This window comes from Bactrocera dorsalis, chromosome 3 (assembly GCF_023373825.1).
Source record: "Bactrocera dorsalis isolate Fly_Bdor chromosome 3, ASM2337382v1, whole genome shotgun sequence".
Taxonomy (NCBI): Eukaryota; Metazoa; Arthropoda; class Insecta; order Diptera; family Tephritidae; genus Bactrocera; species Bactrocera dorsalis.
In genome coordinates, this window is record NC_064305.1 from 54,794,611 (window position 1) to 54,810,354 (window position 15,744).

Below are 15,744 nucleotides of genomic sequence, written 5' to 3' on the forward strand. Positions count from 1 at the left end.
ATCGGGTTTGAAAATTATAATTTTATTGTTTATGTTTGATTTATTCTAATTTCATGATAGCTTTACTCGCGTTGGTCGGAGCGGCGGCTACGCGATGGCAGCGAACAACTACATCATCAGTATTCGGGCACCCATCATATGCAACAACAGACTTTGCCGCAGGAGTCGGCGATTAAATTCCAAATCATTCCACCACAACACAACGAACAACAACAGGCTTCCTATCATCATCAACAACAACAACAACAGCAGCAACACTATCGACAGCTGACTGCGCGAAACAATATGCTCTTACAGCAACAACAACAACAGCAATTGCATCATCAACAACAACAAACACAACAGCATCAGCAATCAAATTTCAATCAAAACTCATCAACAATTTCCAACAGCAATCATAACAATCAATTAAATTTGCAACGATTTGTAGGTAATAACGGCACCAACCACAGCCACAGCCACAACAACAGCAGCGGCAGCAGCAGTAATAATGTCAACAATGGCAGTAATAATAATAATTCACATGTAAATCATCGCTTACGAATTGCAAAAACAACAATAACAGCTACCTCGGGGGCTGCAGCCGCTGCGGCCATCATCGAGCAGCAGGAGGGGCGCGTGATGGGCCTGCATGAGGATGAACTAATTGGAAACCCCAACCACGCGCCGTCAAATGCCCATGGCACCCTTAACCGCAGTGGCAGCTTTGGGAGTGTTGGTGGTGGTGGCAATTGTAGTCAATTAGTGTTGACACCTCACCAGCAGCAACAGCAACAACAACAGCAAAATGTAATAAATAACAATAGCAATTACAGCTTCAATAAGCATCAGCAGCAACAACAACAGCAGCAGCAGAAACAAACTGATACACACACTTCGTCTACTTCTTCCACACAACAACAACAACAGCAAGATTTTTACAATCGGTTGCAGCAACAGCAACAGAAGCAAACAACGAATGACATAAATATGTTTTCCGTCTCCAATTCATCCTCGCAATCACCACAACAGCAACAACAACAACATCAGCAAATGCACCACCCACATGCACATTCGCAATCTCAAATGCACACACACCAACAACAGCAACAGCAGCAGCAGCAGCAGTCACAACAATCACAGCAAGAACAACAATCAGCAAATACAACGACTCTGAATATTTCCTCGACGACATTTTCATCGTCATCATCGCCGTCATCGTCCTCCTTGTCGACAGTGGAGCCGATGTGTATGTCGCCGGAGCATCAGCCGTCGACACCAGTGAGTCCAACCACGCTAGGTTTAAGCAGCAATAGTGATCCCTTACAGCAACACCAACAACAACAACACGCAACTTCTTCGACGAATATGGTGGGAGGTGGTGCGTTGGCAACAACCTCACCCTCGTCTCAGTCGATTATGAATGATAATATGGGTCATCATAAACATGCGACCATTGGCGACACATTGGCTGCCGAGACCACAAGAGTTGATGAAAATTTAATTGGCGAAAATGCCAGTGAGCTGGACAAATTCGATTCGCCTGCAGAGGATGACGATGCAACGGAGGTAAGCTAATCTATTTGCTTGTGATTTTGCTTAAGTTCCTACACTTAGTTGGATCGTTGAGTCCTACACAGAAGATAAACCCTTTGGAGTATTTGTCTTTGTTTTCGAAATACGTTTTACTTATCGTATGTATCCGAGAAGTCGGAGTACAGTTAGAGGTTTTCAATCAGACATTTAACAAATTGTTTTGAATTCATCCATAGAAATGAGAGCTGCCCAAATCGTATTTGAATCGACTTTAATAAAAAAGCACACACTATCTGGAAGTTAGTTTCATGTACGCTTTGTTTTAAAATATTGCTATAAATCTTATAAAGTTATATAAACATGAGTTAATGTTTGTAATGTAGATCCGTCTTTCGATGGAACGTGGTACGTTTTTAAAAAAGATTAATCTACATATTTTTGGGCCGCTTCAGTAAATACATAAAATCGTTTGGCTTAGTAGTAAGTAAACGTCAGACCAACTGCAGTAAAAGTGGCTAACAATTTGTCTTTGGTTTTTCGATTGGGGCTTCTTGATGCATAGATTTCTTCAACCTCATTTCTCGAGAGCTTGTTCGGAAAGATATAAACCGCAACCCTTGAGGGTTCAAATAAGGCTATAGAATAAGTAAAGTCATTCGAAAGTACAATCTTTGGCATTTATATTTTGAAGATTAGCTTTCAAATGTTTGTCGCGGCTATGTCTCAGATAGTGCATCCGTTGAGCCAAATTTTCAATGACCCGTTCGAGCATTTCGACTGGTAACTGGCGAATGACACGCATGTTGTTTTGCTCCAAAGCCTGAATCATGCGGGATTGTCCGCATAAACTTTAGGCTGCACAGATCCCTACAGGATAAGTTTAACGATGTAATATCACACAATCTAGGAGACCAATCGACCGACCTAAAACGTAAAATTGTCTGCTTTCCGAAGTGTTCCCCCAATAAATCCATTGATTGATGCGATGTGTGGGAAGAGGCGCCATATTGCTGAAATCAAATGTCGCCGAGATCACGAGTTTCAATTTTAAGCAACAAAGAGTCCGTTATCATGGCCCGATAATGGTCGCCATTGACGGTTTCGTTCTCCCCGGCATAATTTTTGAAGAACGGTGTACAAACCGCTGTGTTTTCTGGATGAAATGGAAGCTTTTGAATCTCTTCATGTTCGTCGCAAATGAGGCATTTTTGCTTATTACATACCCATTGAACCTCAAATGGGCCCCATTGCTGAACAAAACTTGGCTCAAAAACGTTTGATCTCCTTTTAACTTTTCCAGGGCCCATAGAGCGATGCGATGTCGCTTGGGAAGGCCGAGCAACTTCAGTTCTTGCTCAAGCTGTATTTTCAATTTAAGATTTCTACGTAGAATGTGCCAAGTCGTTCCATACGTAGTCCGAGTTGAACGATTTATAAACGTTGTTCAGGAGTAAGTCCTTCCATGATGAAATACCATGCAATACTGAACAGAAATAACTTGGCAGCTTGACACGACTCATTCGTGATCTGTCTAAAAACGGCTGTTGAAAAAAATTATTCACCCGTTATAAGTGGTTGGCGTTATTAGAATGTTTTTTGGCGATGAAAATGGACTTCACTTGTTATACCCTGAACAGACGCGATCCAGTCACTCAGTTTTCGAGAAATCGACTTGAAATTTTGCACACATCCTTTTCTACCCAAGAAGTTGACGTTCTTTTCGTATTTTTATTTTATTATGTTATGTAAGTTATAACAACCAGCTAAGTAAACACTAAATTTTTTTCGGTGCAGACGTCATCGGGTAGTGATATGAAACCCAATTCAAATACTTCCAAAAACAACAACCACAACAATTGTAACGACAACAATCAAGTAATAGAGTACAACAGCAACAGCAATACCGATGGTTGTGTAAATATTGGTGCTTCCAACGATGATGCCAAGGTAAACAATGTACAACAGCAACAACAGCAACTGCAACACGAACAAACCAATCCGAATTCCCATGAAACATGTGAAAACGAACAACAACAATCCCATACAATTGACTTTGAATCACTGGAGCTGGGCAGCAATGGGGGAAATGGTGTTGGTCAGCAACAAACACACCACCAACGACAATCAGCTTCACATTCCACGCACGATTTGAACGATTCACTGAGCTTCCTTAACGAGACACTCGATCTCTCACAGGAAGATATCCAACGTACGCTCATCGCGAATTTGCCTTTCGGCGCGACAAATTCCAAATTGACAACAACCACAGGAGCTGCCGAGCCGCATATGATGAGCTCCATCGACTTTTTAGGCGGAAATTGCGCCGGTCAAAGTGACGATGAGATTCTCGTGCATGGCGTTAGCTGTGAAGGAGACGATGAAGACGCCGATGATGTGTTTGCCCATTTGGATGCGTTCGACATGCTGGTCGAATTTCCCGAATTGGACTTGGATGATAAGGAAGCCCTATCGAATACCGTGCAGCAACAGCAGCAACAACTACATCAACAGCATGTCGGCATACACGGTTCATTAGAGCAGCTAAACAACAGCCAAGCGCACTGCTCTGCTGGCATGGTGAGTGACAAAAAACTGCTAAACATTTGCGACTTCAGTCCGGAATGGGCATACACGGAAGGTGGCGTCAAGGTGCTCGTGGCCGGGCCATGGACTGCGAACGCCTCGTACACGCTGCTCTTCGACGCACAGCCGGTGCCGACGCAGCTGATACAAGAGGGCGTCTTGCGTTGCTATTGCCCACCGCACGAGGCCGGTTTTGCTACATTGCAGGTGTCTTGTAACAATTACATAATCTCTGACACGGTATTATTCGAGTACAAGACCACGCTGTACCAAGAAGCGCCCTACGATGCGTACACCAATGATTGTCTGTACAAGTTTACGCTCCTCAATAGGTTGGCATTGATAGACGAAAAGATGCAGGTGAAATCGGAAGCATCGGCGACGCTGGTGAGTAGCTCCACAATACGATAATTCTTATTTTAAATATGTATTATTAGTGTACTACTTCATTTTTTGTTTTCTTGTTATAGTTTGAGCAGCAGACACTTTTACTCCACAAGAACTTCGAGGACCAACTAGTGGGCTATTGCCAAGAGCTCATGAAACGCACTTGGTTGCAGAACGGCAGCAACTGGAGTGGCGGCTTCAAAGGTATGACGCTGCTGCACTTAACAGCAGCGCTCGGCTATTCGAAGCTGGCTTGCGCCTTGCTCAATTGGCGCGCAGAGAATCCAAATATCATACTAGAGACTGAGATTGATGCAATGAGTCGTGATGTCTACGGTTATACACCGATGGTAAGTGAAAGTTGTATTATATATTTATGATATCTGTCACTTTTAACAAACTTACTCTTCTTCAGGCTTGGGCTTGTGCACGCAATCACGTTGAAATGACCATTATACTGTTTAAATGGAATCATAACGCCTTGAAAATCAAGGATAATGCTCAACAAACACCCCTAGACATCGCCAACTTCAAAGGGTTTGTACCGCAATTTTGAAACTGTATTATTTTTTCTCTCATAACTCTATATTTCAATAGTTATATTGCTTTTTTACTTTGGTGAAGAAAATATAAAATTTATAGTAAGAAAATGATTAGGTTAATGTTTATAACACGAACCAATATTTTTCGCTAATTTTAATACCGTATAAAAATCGACGGAAGCAAGTTACTCATGTCCCATATAATGTCTAGATGCGAAGTACTTAAAGCTAACTATCTAAAATATAGTGTTACAAACAGAAACTTGAACCAAGGTAGTGACAAAGTAAACCCTCGTCTGGATCTATTCAATGGGTGTGGTTGTGCTAACATGAATAGTTTCAGAAATTGTTTTGAAAATTAATGTTTCTGTATCTTATTTTGCTGCAATTACAGTTATTAATGTTTATTCGGAAGGATTTACTATCCCCCAACTTTGTTTCAATGAAATTCTCTGTTTTTGACTTTTTTCATTTAAAATGGTGCACTAATTCTCTAGAAAGTTTTAGTTTAAGAGACCGCAATCAACTTCTAATAGATAATCCCACTTGTATATATATTTCTCTTGCTTAAAGAATATACGTCTTGCCTTTCAGCCATAAGACACTCTTGTCGGAGATTTATCGTCTGGAAGAGGACCGCCTAAAGCAAAGTAAGAAGAATACATTTGGCAACATATCCCTGAGTCTTAATAAATATTCGGTAAGTAGAATGGCGGATCTGTTCGTTATGTGCTCATAACGGTGCTTTTACTGAACAGCTGACTGATGTACATTCAAAATCACAGAACACCAACGAACAAATTTATGACGTCAAAGACAACGAACACGTTTTCAATACATTAGATGCTTTAGATATGCAACGTAGTCATGATGGAGTCTTCTTGCGTCCCGTAGCGGTGGCAAGGTGAGTATTTGCCTAGTAAATATAATTTCGAACGAAATTGAATCTCATTTTATCTCATTGTTAGTAATCAAAGTCCGCCGAACGCCAGTCGGTTTTCCAAGCGATCCTCGGTCGATAGTGGAATAAATATGGATATTCGTACGAAGCCCGGTAAATCGTTTAAGGACATAACACGTTTGCAAAGGTAAGCAGTTATGTGTGATCGTTTGATGAACGTAAATTTATAGAATCTATTCGAATAATTTTGAAAGTCATTGGAGAAGTTTAAAAAATATCTGGATTGGCGCTTTTTTAAAGTTGCTCACAAAAACTAAAAGAGAGGAGTGGCGTGGTTGAATTTTAAAGGGTTGAAAATGATTTATATCGGTTTGTCGGCAACATTATTGGAACAATTTATAGTGCAAAGTTGTAGGCAATAAAAAAGATCTCCAAAGTTTGGCGTTTTTATTTTTATCTCCTACAAAAAAAACAATCATTATGAAATTTTATATAAACTTACATTCTTATGTCAGAAAGATTGTATTTTTTTAATATTAAGGAAGATACTTTATTTCGTTTAAAATCGGAACACTTAGTCTTTGTTGTTGTAGCGGCAATGTTCTGCCGCGTTGACACTCCTTGACCGGATAAAAATTCCGATCCCGTTCCGGTTCCGTAGACCCACGACAGTCAGCACAGAACGGGTCAGTAGTCTTTAGGTATATTTGGTGAAATATTTTCTTTCTCATGGTATATAAACGTATATGTATATTAGACATTTCGTCCGATAGTTTCTCAGCTTAGTTCACTCATTATAAATTGTATGAGAAAGTAAATAAGGTTAGATCGCCAAAATAACAGTCCTTGACCGAATAAAATCCGTGTCCATTCAGGTAACGTAGAACCGGCTGTCTTGGGAATTGGATGAGGTCTAAAACAATGCTTAAACTACTTTCTAAATATTAGTTTTTGGACTAAGAATCCGATAAAGGTCTGCAAACAATCGCAGAGTTAGATAATACTATTTATCAACATCTCGACCAACCTCAATATATACAAAACGTGTGTGCATATGCATAAAACATTTATAATAGTATTTGCACTTGCTTATTCTCCTTTACAGTTTCGAAACGCATGACAATTTCAAATTGGCCGTAGAGTCAACGCTTGACACACTGGCCGCAACAAATACAACGAACTCCTTACTCTCGCCATCGCGCAAAATGGACTTTGCATTGTGTAAGTGTAACGGTATTATTTCTTTATAAATCTTTATTGTTATATACATGATTTAACGGTTTGTTCTGTAAAATTCTTTTTGCGTTTTTCAATATTTAATTTTTTTTTTTATTTTATTTTGAAAATTCTCTCTCTCTTACAATTGTATAAATGAAATTTTATTTGAAAACAATATATTTTTTTCCAATATTATATGTATGTACCCTGTATGTGTATGTATATCAGGCGAGGTATCAACTGGCGATTCAAGTCCCTTACCCGACAAAGATCACGATGATACATCAACGATCAATAATGATGATGTAAACGATGTGACTATAAGTAATGAGAACGATGCCATTGTAGGTCAGTTTGTGTGTGCGCTCTATGCTCTCTTTGTACTACTACTACCACCACTACATGCATATGTATAATTCACTCTCTGTACGACACAGTACCAAGTACATCTCTCCAGTACACATACACACACACACACTTACAAAAATATAACAGTGCTTAAATAGCGTTAAAACTTAAAACCGTTATTGTTAAAGTGTACTTGGCACTGAAGATGTGTACTGAATGCTGTTAACGTTATTTATTGTTGTTGTATGTATTGTTGGCCAATCTGAGTAAACGAGCCGGAAGAGCTACAAACGTTATTAACAAGTAAACTGGTGTAAATATTTATGTATTAACCGCAAGTAATTTGGTTTAGCGTAAAGAATTGGTGTTTGTACATAAAATATATCAAAACAAGGACGAACAATTCTTGAATTCTCGTATACATAAGTGGCTAAGTTGTTAGTGCATTTTCTTTTTCTGTTTTTATTCGGAATACTAAATCATTGTGCGGGCAGAAGCATTTAGTTATGTAAATAGTAAACACGCACAGGTTTTCTATTGCCTTATTTTGGTTATCATTATTATTATTATTATTTATTTTTGTTGTTGTCATTCATTCATTTGATTATTTTAGAAACACAACTCGCAGGGTTGATTTCATTTCTAAGTACTTTGCATGAGTAATCTGTCAAATTGAAATGTATGTGTTGCTGTAGTTAATGGATTAGTTGGCATATGGGTAAAAATCATTTCAATATTTACAGTATCCGACAAAACTATGTGTACCCAAAATAAGTACATATATCTCTTCAGAAGAGAAATTTATTGCTCCGTTTGTTTTACTATTTTTCTTATAACAATAAAAAATTTACATTTGAACTATTAGTTACAAAATACGTGACCATCTGAGAAAGAGAGAAATATATCTCTTGTCATAAATAGTCGATAGAACTTAGCCGATAGCAGCTCTATCGATTTCTGATCGAAATATTCTTTCGCAACACGACTTCCATGTTTGGTGCATAAAGTAGTGCCTCTTCAGACTCTTTCGGCAAACCATTCCGCTTTTTTCAGCAAATTTAAATTTGTTCTCATCACACCAACCTTTTCCCAAAAACTTGGTGGCATTTGATAATATTTGATGAAAGGCTCTTTGACCTTGTACTGGTTAGAATAACCATCTTCTCGCAGTCTATGCCAAATTGTTCGCACAGAAACATTGATCTGCTGTATTAATCGGGCTGAAGCAATCGGGTCTTTCTTCTTTTATCTGATTGTTTCGGACTTTAACCATCAAAAATCTTCATTTTGCAAGCGAAACAAAGTTGACGGTAAATATCAACCGTTATTAAGTTTTGGAGGAAAATCTCAAAGAATGAAAAAAATGCCGGGGGTTTTTATAATTTTATCGGATACTGTACGTATGTGTAAGAATAAGCTCTCCTAAGTGTTTTAATTGCTTGTGTCGGTGTATTACTAAACTTACAAGTGCAAGCGCCGTGTATAAGATCGGGATATTAAGTCGATGGCACTTCGAGCGAAGTGCTTCCGAAGATCGTATACAGGTGTATTTGCGCGCAATCATTTACTGCCAGCTGTAGTATTTGTTCACATTAAACGTCTTTGGTGTCCACTAACCCATATGGTGATAAAATACGCTAACTTGTGCCACTTGTTCCGTTTTACAGGGGATTCTGATGCCAAAGTGCTTACCCTAGCCGAGCACATTATCGCTGCCATGCCGGAGCGTATTAAGGTAGTGCCACCAGCAGACAGCAGATTTTTCAAATTTAATCATACATACTTATGTTTTCAATGTACTCCGCACAGAATGAGGCCGATGAGATGATGGTGCTGGGCAGCCCATTAACGGAACCGCTCAACTCTGATTCGCCGAGTCTGAATAATGGTTTTATGGATCCACTCGATTCGCTGCCTAATGCACACTATGAGAGCTTCGACTTCAATGATCACAGCTACCGTTATCATGATGTTAGCACACCATGTTCCAGCCTAAGCCCGGCCAGTTCAGGTCCATTGCAATCGCCAGCTAGTTACTCCATATTGGGTGCCGATCCCTCTGTTAGCTCACCAAGTCCACCACCCTCAACTAAACAGTTGACTGAATTCTTACATGCTTCTAGCAGCAGCCAGTATCCCTTTGAGGCCGATTTCTCGAAGCTAACGTTAACAGGTGTGTTATTGCTGATAACAAATGCAAAATATAAGTCTCAATTAAACTTTTTCATTCAATTAGACACCGAGCAACGCGAATTGTACGAGGCTGCCAAATGCATACAGAAAGCTTATCGCTCATATAAGGGCCGACAGAAGTTGGAGGAGCAAAACAAGGAACGCACTGCCGCCATTGTTATACAAAACTACTATCGTCGCTATAAGCAGTACGCCTATTACCGGCAGATGACGAACGCTGCTCTTGTCATACAACATGGTTATCGTTCGTATTGCCGCAATAAGCGCTTCAAGAAATCACAATCGTCATCCATGTCAATTGGCATTGAGTTGTCAGTTATCGATAGTCAGAGCAGTCCGACATCGCAATGTCTTTCGAGCTTCTACGATCATTTCCGAAACGATCAGCAGCAACAGAAACAACTCGATTTCAGTTCCCAGCCGAGCACACCAAAGGAGACGAGCCCATCCGGTCCATTGAAGTGAGTTATATTGGAAATTTGTTTATGGAAATGCTTTGCATATAACTGTTTACTTAATATTTACATACTTTATTTAAATTTTATAAATCGTATTTTTTTTTTAACTTGTAGACGTACTTATTCACAATCAACCCAAAATCAAGCTGCCAGAAAAATTCAACAGTTCATGAGACAATCACGAATTAAGTAAGTGTCACTCTCCGAATACTTCTATAAGTACATGTGTATGCTAAGAATAATATTTTTATATTTGGTTCTAAAGATGTTTTGTGTTTAGTTTAATATTTTATGTTGCCATGGTAATTGTACGAGTAATTAAAAAGCCTTTGCAACCTTATGCCGAGGCCGTGAGCGCTAGAAACTTTGCTTACGGCGAGTATTTTCATTAAAATTTCAAATATTTATTCATAAATATTATCAGTTCACTTTGCCCGAACACATCTCATGTGAAATTTTTGCAACATCAGTCTCTATGCTTAATTATACGAGTCTTTGTGATTTATTGTCTTTAGTTCTTCGATTAGACGCTTACATATATTTTAAGATCTTGTTTTCATACTTTTTGTTATTCTCCAGCATTATGAAAAATTTGCAAGAAATTTCAAAAATTCAGAATATGATGACTAAAAAGAAAATATCTCCTTAGGAATCTATGTTCAGAATGTGTACAATATTTCGAAATGTAACTATGTATATAGAAAGAGTTATTTCTTAATTTTTTTGTTTTAGACACGCTAGTGCTAAAATTCAGTCGTTATACATAATATCCAACAGTAGTCAGTAACCTCACACGTTAAAAATAATTTCTTTTTGTACTTTCGAAGCGTCACTTCATTGTTTTCTCTCGTTGTTTCTTATTTTATGAGAGTTTTCAACTCCCTCATGTTAAGAAAAACTCTAAATTGTATCAATTCATATAACTTTTCCTCGACAAAACATAAAAGTTAATAATATATTTTTAAAAAATATTCTACGCAAGCATTTGGGATGGAAATTCAGCAAGCTTGGTAAGGTTTTGGAACTGAAAGATATTGCAGCAAATATATTTCAATTATATATTAACTAGAAAAAAGTTCCAAAATTTTAACTATAAACTAACAAATTTATTTTAAAAATTTTCTATCTTAGACTGCAGAGAGAACGAGCAGAAAAAGAGAAGCTGGTGCACCAACGCAGGGCGGAATACCTTCAAAGCTTGCAGTATCAAGAACAGCCGGAAATTGTCTGCCAAGTCGAAAGAAAGTAAGTAGCATGCTAATAACTTGCAATTGCACCAACCTAACCTCACATTCTTTCTTTGGCAAAAGTTTTATAATCTCCGAAAGTTCCTAGTACTTCTAAATATATAGCCAAAGCATTAAATAAACTTTATAATATACATGAAAATGTTTAAAAACTTATCGAAATCGGCGTTTGAAAATATCATATAACAAATTTAAGAATTTCGGCCAACTCAAACCAAAAATATCATCCTATAATGGGGTTTTCAATAGGAACGCTACAAAAGTGGACCGATAGGGACAGCAAACGACGCCATATTTTTCCCGTTCTTTTGACATTCACTCTTTAGTAAGGCTTGCCAGTTCATTTTGGGAAGATTTACGATCCAATAACGAGTCGAAATTACTAAAATATAATACCGAAAATCGTAGTCAGTAACCTCAACTTTAAGAGCTATAAACTGCTTTGGACCTCTACGTAGCTTTCGGGAGAATTTTTATGTAGTTATTAAACATAAAACCTTTGAACAAGGCTTGTGTCTTAAGACCGACATTTAACATAGAAAAAAATTCAAGCAAATTTAATTATTAAATTCTTTATACGAAATTCGCATTCAGTACATACATGGATCTGTCCGCGATTTGACTTTCTCACCTCCAATTATTTATGTAATAACAGTAAGATTTCTGCTACTTTCAGTGAAATGCCAACAGCAAGCATGACAAATGAGCTTGCCGGCGCGAGTGGTGCAAACAACAACAATACTAGTAACATATTTACCTACCATTTGGGTCAAAACCAACAATGAGCTGTGGAAATGAAGCAATTGCGGAATGAAACCGAAAAAGTCAATGAAAGCTCTCTCTGCATACACGAAAGCTTTTGTGCCGCAAATCTTGTAGAAAGCGGCGTACGATTGTTTACCATTTTGTCAAAATGTAGCAAATGAAGCGAAATTGCAACAACACATGCATACTTATTATATAATATATACAAGATAAATCTAAATGCATGTAAATACACAATTTTTAGGTATTGTTTATATATAACACATACATATATATATGTATATATACATATACATAGGTACTTACGCATATGTATGTGTTGCACATACATATGCATATATATTCCAACACCGAAATGACGGAAAGCAAACCAACTATAACCTATGACTAATTGTAAATCTTTGAATAGCTTTATCAAACTGAGTGAAACTTTCTATTCGCATCTTTTTGAAATAGAATTGTAGTAGGTCTTATTTACGATTACATAACATGGAATATGTACACATATTTTTGATTACTCCTAAAGAGATAAAGTACTGTACAATGTACAATGAATTTAATTTTTTTACTTTTGCTATTGCACGGTTCTGTAGAAAACTTGTAGCAACTCTACTTCTCTTCCTCTCCTCGAAATGCAGTTCCCGAATAGGTGAAATTCAAAACAATTTATATTTAAACTTAATTAAACTGCTGAAGTTGGGGTGGGGGAAGAGGAGGAGGAGGAGCATGTTTCATATTTAATAATATTTATGCACCAGAAAATAAAACTTTTTTGCCTTCTAAATATATTTATATGTAAGTGAGGAATTAACTATTACTACTATTAACTATTAACTAACTATTAAATCGATTAACTACTTATGTAGCAACAACAACAATGTATAACATCAAAACACTTTTTACGAATTGTTGGAGTTTTTTCTCTTTTCTTATAACTAAGCAGTGCGTCGTTTAAGTCTTACGAAGAATTTTTAAACAATTATATATACATATATACCAACAAAGTATGTAGTGAAATTATTAAGCATATATTAATGATTACTAAATGGTAATGTTACTTATTTTTTACAAAAAACAAAAAAAAAAACAACAAAAACAACATTTTCGTGTTTTAACTTTGTTTTTGTGTTGTGTTTATTTTTTAAGTAGAAACGAATGGCGAAATGCACGCTTGTCAATGTGCAGTGTCGTCTTGAAGAATTCGAAGAATTTGAAGAATTAGAAACTTGAAATTAATTCGCAACACTAAGAGAACTTATTAAAGAAGCCTTCTATAAACTATAAAAACAAGAACAAACAAACTTAACTGAAACTATTTTAGCTGAAATTAATATAAATAAAAAACGAAAGTAATGGATAATGTTGAGAAATAGCAAATTTAATAAAAAAAAAAACACCTTGTAAACTTTTTAAACACTTGCATGTAGTAAACGAGAGCTCTATTTATATTGTACGTATATACATACATATATATACATAAAACTTGATAGTATATATTTTTAATTATGAATTAAAAATTATAGCCAAAAACTAAAAACAAAAACAAGAACAAAAGAATTATGCAACTATAGGTTAGTTACAATGCGAATTAAAAGGCATTTTCGAAATACGTTCATTACGTTACTTAGCCAAAAGAGATATACATACATACATAATAAAAACAAAAATAATGAAAATTTCAAATATATTAAAATTAGCAAAAGAAACAAGTGCGTTTTTAAAAAACAACTATTCTCTACTAAAACTTACTAGTTATTGAATATAAACAAATATTTATGCTTTTAAATTTTTAGAAAAAAAATTATTCAACTTAACATAAACTTACATACTATGAAAATTTATAAATATTTTAACGGTTGATTAAGAATTTGCAATGATTTCTAAAATCAAAATGAAAAACCAAAATTAAACTAAAACTTAACTTATAAATATACACATTTTTGACTTAACTTAAACTTAACTTAAACTCCACATAACGTTGCTTTGTCGACAGCGTTTGAAATATGAAACAAAAACAAAAAAAAAAGATAAATAATTAACAAAAATTGAGAAAGTGCTTACCAAAACTTGCAACGCAAAGAACTTGTACTGAGCTAGTGGAACGGTGCGCGTAGCGAGTGCACACGAACGTTAGGTTCGCCGTTATCAGCGTAAGCAGCGTACGGAATTGAGTTGTAATACGTTGAATTGAATAAAAGCAAAAGTATTCTTAAACAAATGTAAATTAAAATTGTTTTTAAACTATGGTAAAACATTTATTTTTAAATGTGATTATATATACATACATATAAATATATATATATATATATATAAATATATATTCTGCTCCCCTATTTATAAACTATTATATTCCCATTACCTAACCTTAAAGCATAATCAATTAAATAAATAAAAATTAGTTATATTAAATAACAAAGCAACAAACAACAAGAAAATCAATAAATAAACTGTAACTTTTTATTATTGCTAGTGTCTAAGTCGTTTAAGTCGTTTTCAAACTCTACTCTCACTCTACTATTCTAAACTGAACTATATAAATTACAACAACTAATTAGCATATAAACAAGTTTTATGTACGCAAGGCATACAGGTGTGTATGGGTGTGTGGTGAACGAAGTTTTGTAACAAATATTCCAAGTTTTTAAATTAGAACTCTTTTGCACCCACTTAAGCAGTGCATTACAATAACAATGCTTACAAAAATAGTTTAGCGTTTGCGGTTGAGAGAGTCACCACGAGTTATGGAATTATAGCAGTGCCCGCGGGCAGAAAGATCTTCGTTTCACGTTAAAATTAAAAAGAAAAGTGCAATAGACGATATACTTAGTAAATCCATAAATACATACATACATACATACGCTGTGGAATGCAATACAGATGAAATGACGTGAAAGCTGAGCATCTTTAAATAGAGCATAATCCGTTAATGGAATTTTTTTTACTGTTGGCGTTAATATTTCTTTGTTGCTGGTGAAGGGTTGGAAGATGCTTTCCGCATTAATATAAATTATATTCTATTAAAATTATATGCACATATGCAAGTTTTAGTTTATTCATCAAAGATATTTTTAATTAGTTGTTCTTATTCATATTTGTATAATTTTTTTTAAATCTTTATTTATATATTATTAATTTCTCATTTTTATTAATTAATATGAATTTATATATTTCTTTATTTATTTTATTTTTTTACATTTTTAGTAATAAATTTTATTTATTTAATATTCTTTAAAAAGAAATTTGTTTTTGTTTATTTTTTACACTTTTATTTAATAATTAATAAATTTTATTTTAAATTTTTTACTTTTATTACTATAGTTTTAATAATTGAATATTATTTTATAACAAAATAATATATTTTTAATTTAAAGTTTTTATTTATTATTTAATACTATATATTTTTTAATATTCTTTAATAAGAAATGTTTCTTCCATTTGTTTTTGTTTCTTTTTTTCTTTTTAAATTTTATTTTTAATTTCTTGCTTTAGGTTTATTTTTAAATGTTATTTTATTAAAAAAAAATATTTTTTTTAATTTATATTTTTAGTTAATTTTTGAATATCTAAATTAAACAAAAAAAAATTGT

At 35.2% G+C, this 15,744-nt stretch overlaps 1 protein-coding gene across 12 annotated transcripts in view; it reads left to right on the forward strand.

The window, feature by feature from the left end:
- LOC105227681 (uncharacterized) overlaps positions 1-14,375 on the forward strand; it is a 125,719-nt gene extending 111,344 nt beyond the window's left edge. For 8 of the 12 annotated variants that reach the window (XM_049450896.1, XM_049450905.1, XM_049450897.1 and 5 more), the window contains 15 exons: positions 61-1,548; positions 3,310-4,485; positions 4,569-4,835; positions 4,901-5,022; positions 5,622-5,727; positions 5,786-5,931; positions 5,996-6,115; positions 7,034-7,149; positions 7,375-7,494; positions 9,162-9,229; positions 9,304-9,667; positions 9,731-10,148; positions 10,260-10,334; positions 11,277-11,390; positions 12,069-14,375. In XM_049450896.1, coding sequence (XP_049306853.1) covers positions 61-1,548; positions 3,310-4,485; positions 4,569-4,835; positions 4,901-5,022; positions 5,622-5,727; positions 5,786-5,931; positions 5,996-6,115; positions 7,034-7,149; positions 7,375-7,494; positions 9,162-9,229; positions 9,304-9,667; positions 9,731-10,148; positions 10,260-10,334; positions 11,277-11,390; positions 12,069-12,177 — 4,809 coding nt within the window. In that variant the 3' untranslated portion in view covers positions 12,178-14,375. Of the gene's footprint in view, positions 1-60; positions 1,549-3,309; positions 4,486-4,568; positions 4,836-4,900; positions 5,023-5,621; positions 5,728-5,785; positions 5,932-5,995; positions 6,116-7,033; positions 7,150-7,374; positions 7,495-9,161; positions 9,230-9,303; positions 9,668-9,730; positions 10,149-10,259; positions 10,335-11,127; positions 11,156-11,276; positions 11,391-12,068 lie in introns of all 12 variants that reach the window. The other 4 variants (XM_049450901.1, XM_049450908.1, XM_049450900.1 and 1 more) reach the window with 3 other exon arrangements.
- Positions 14,376-15,744: the final 1,369 nt, after the last annotated feature.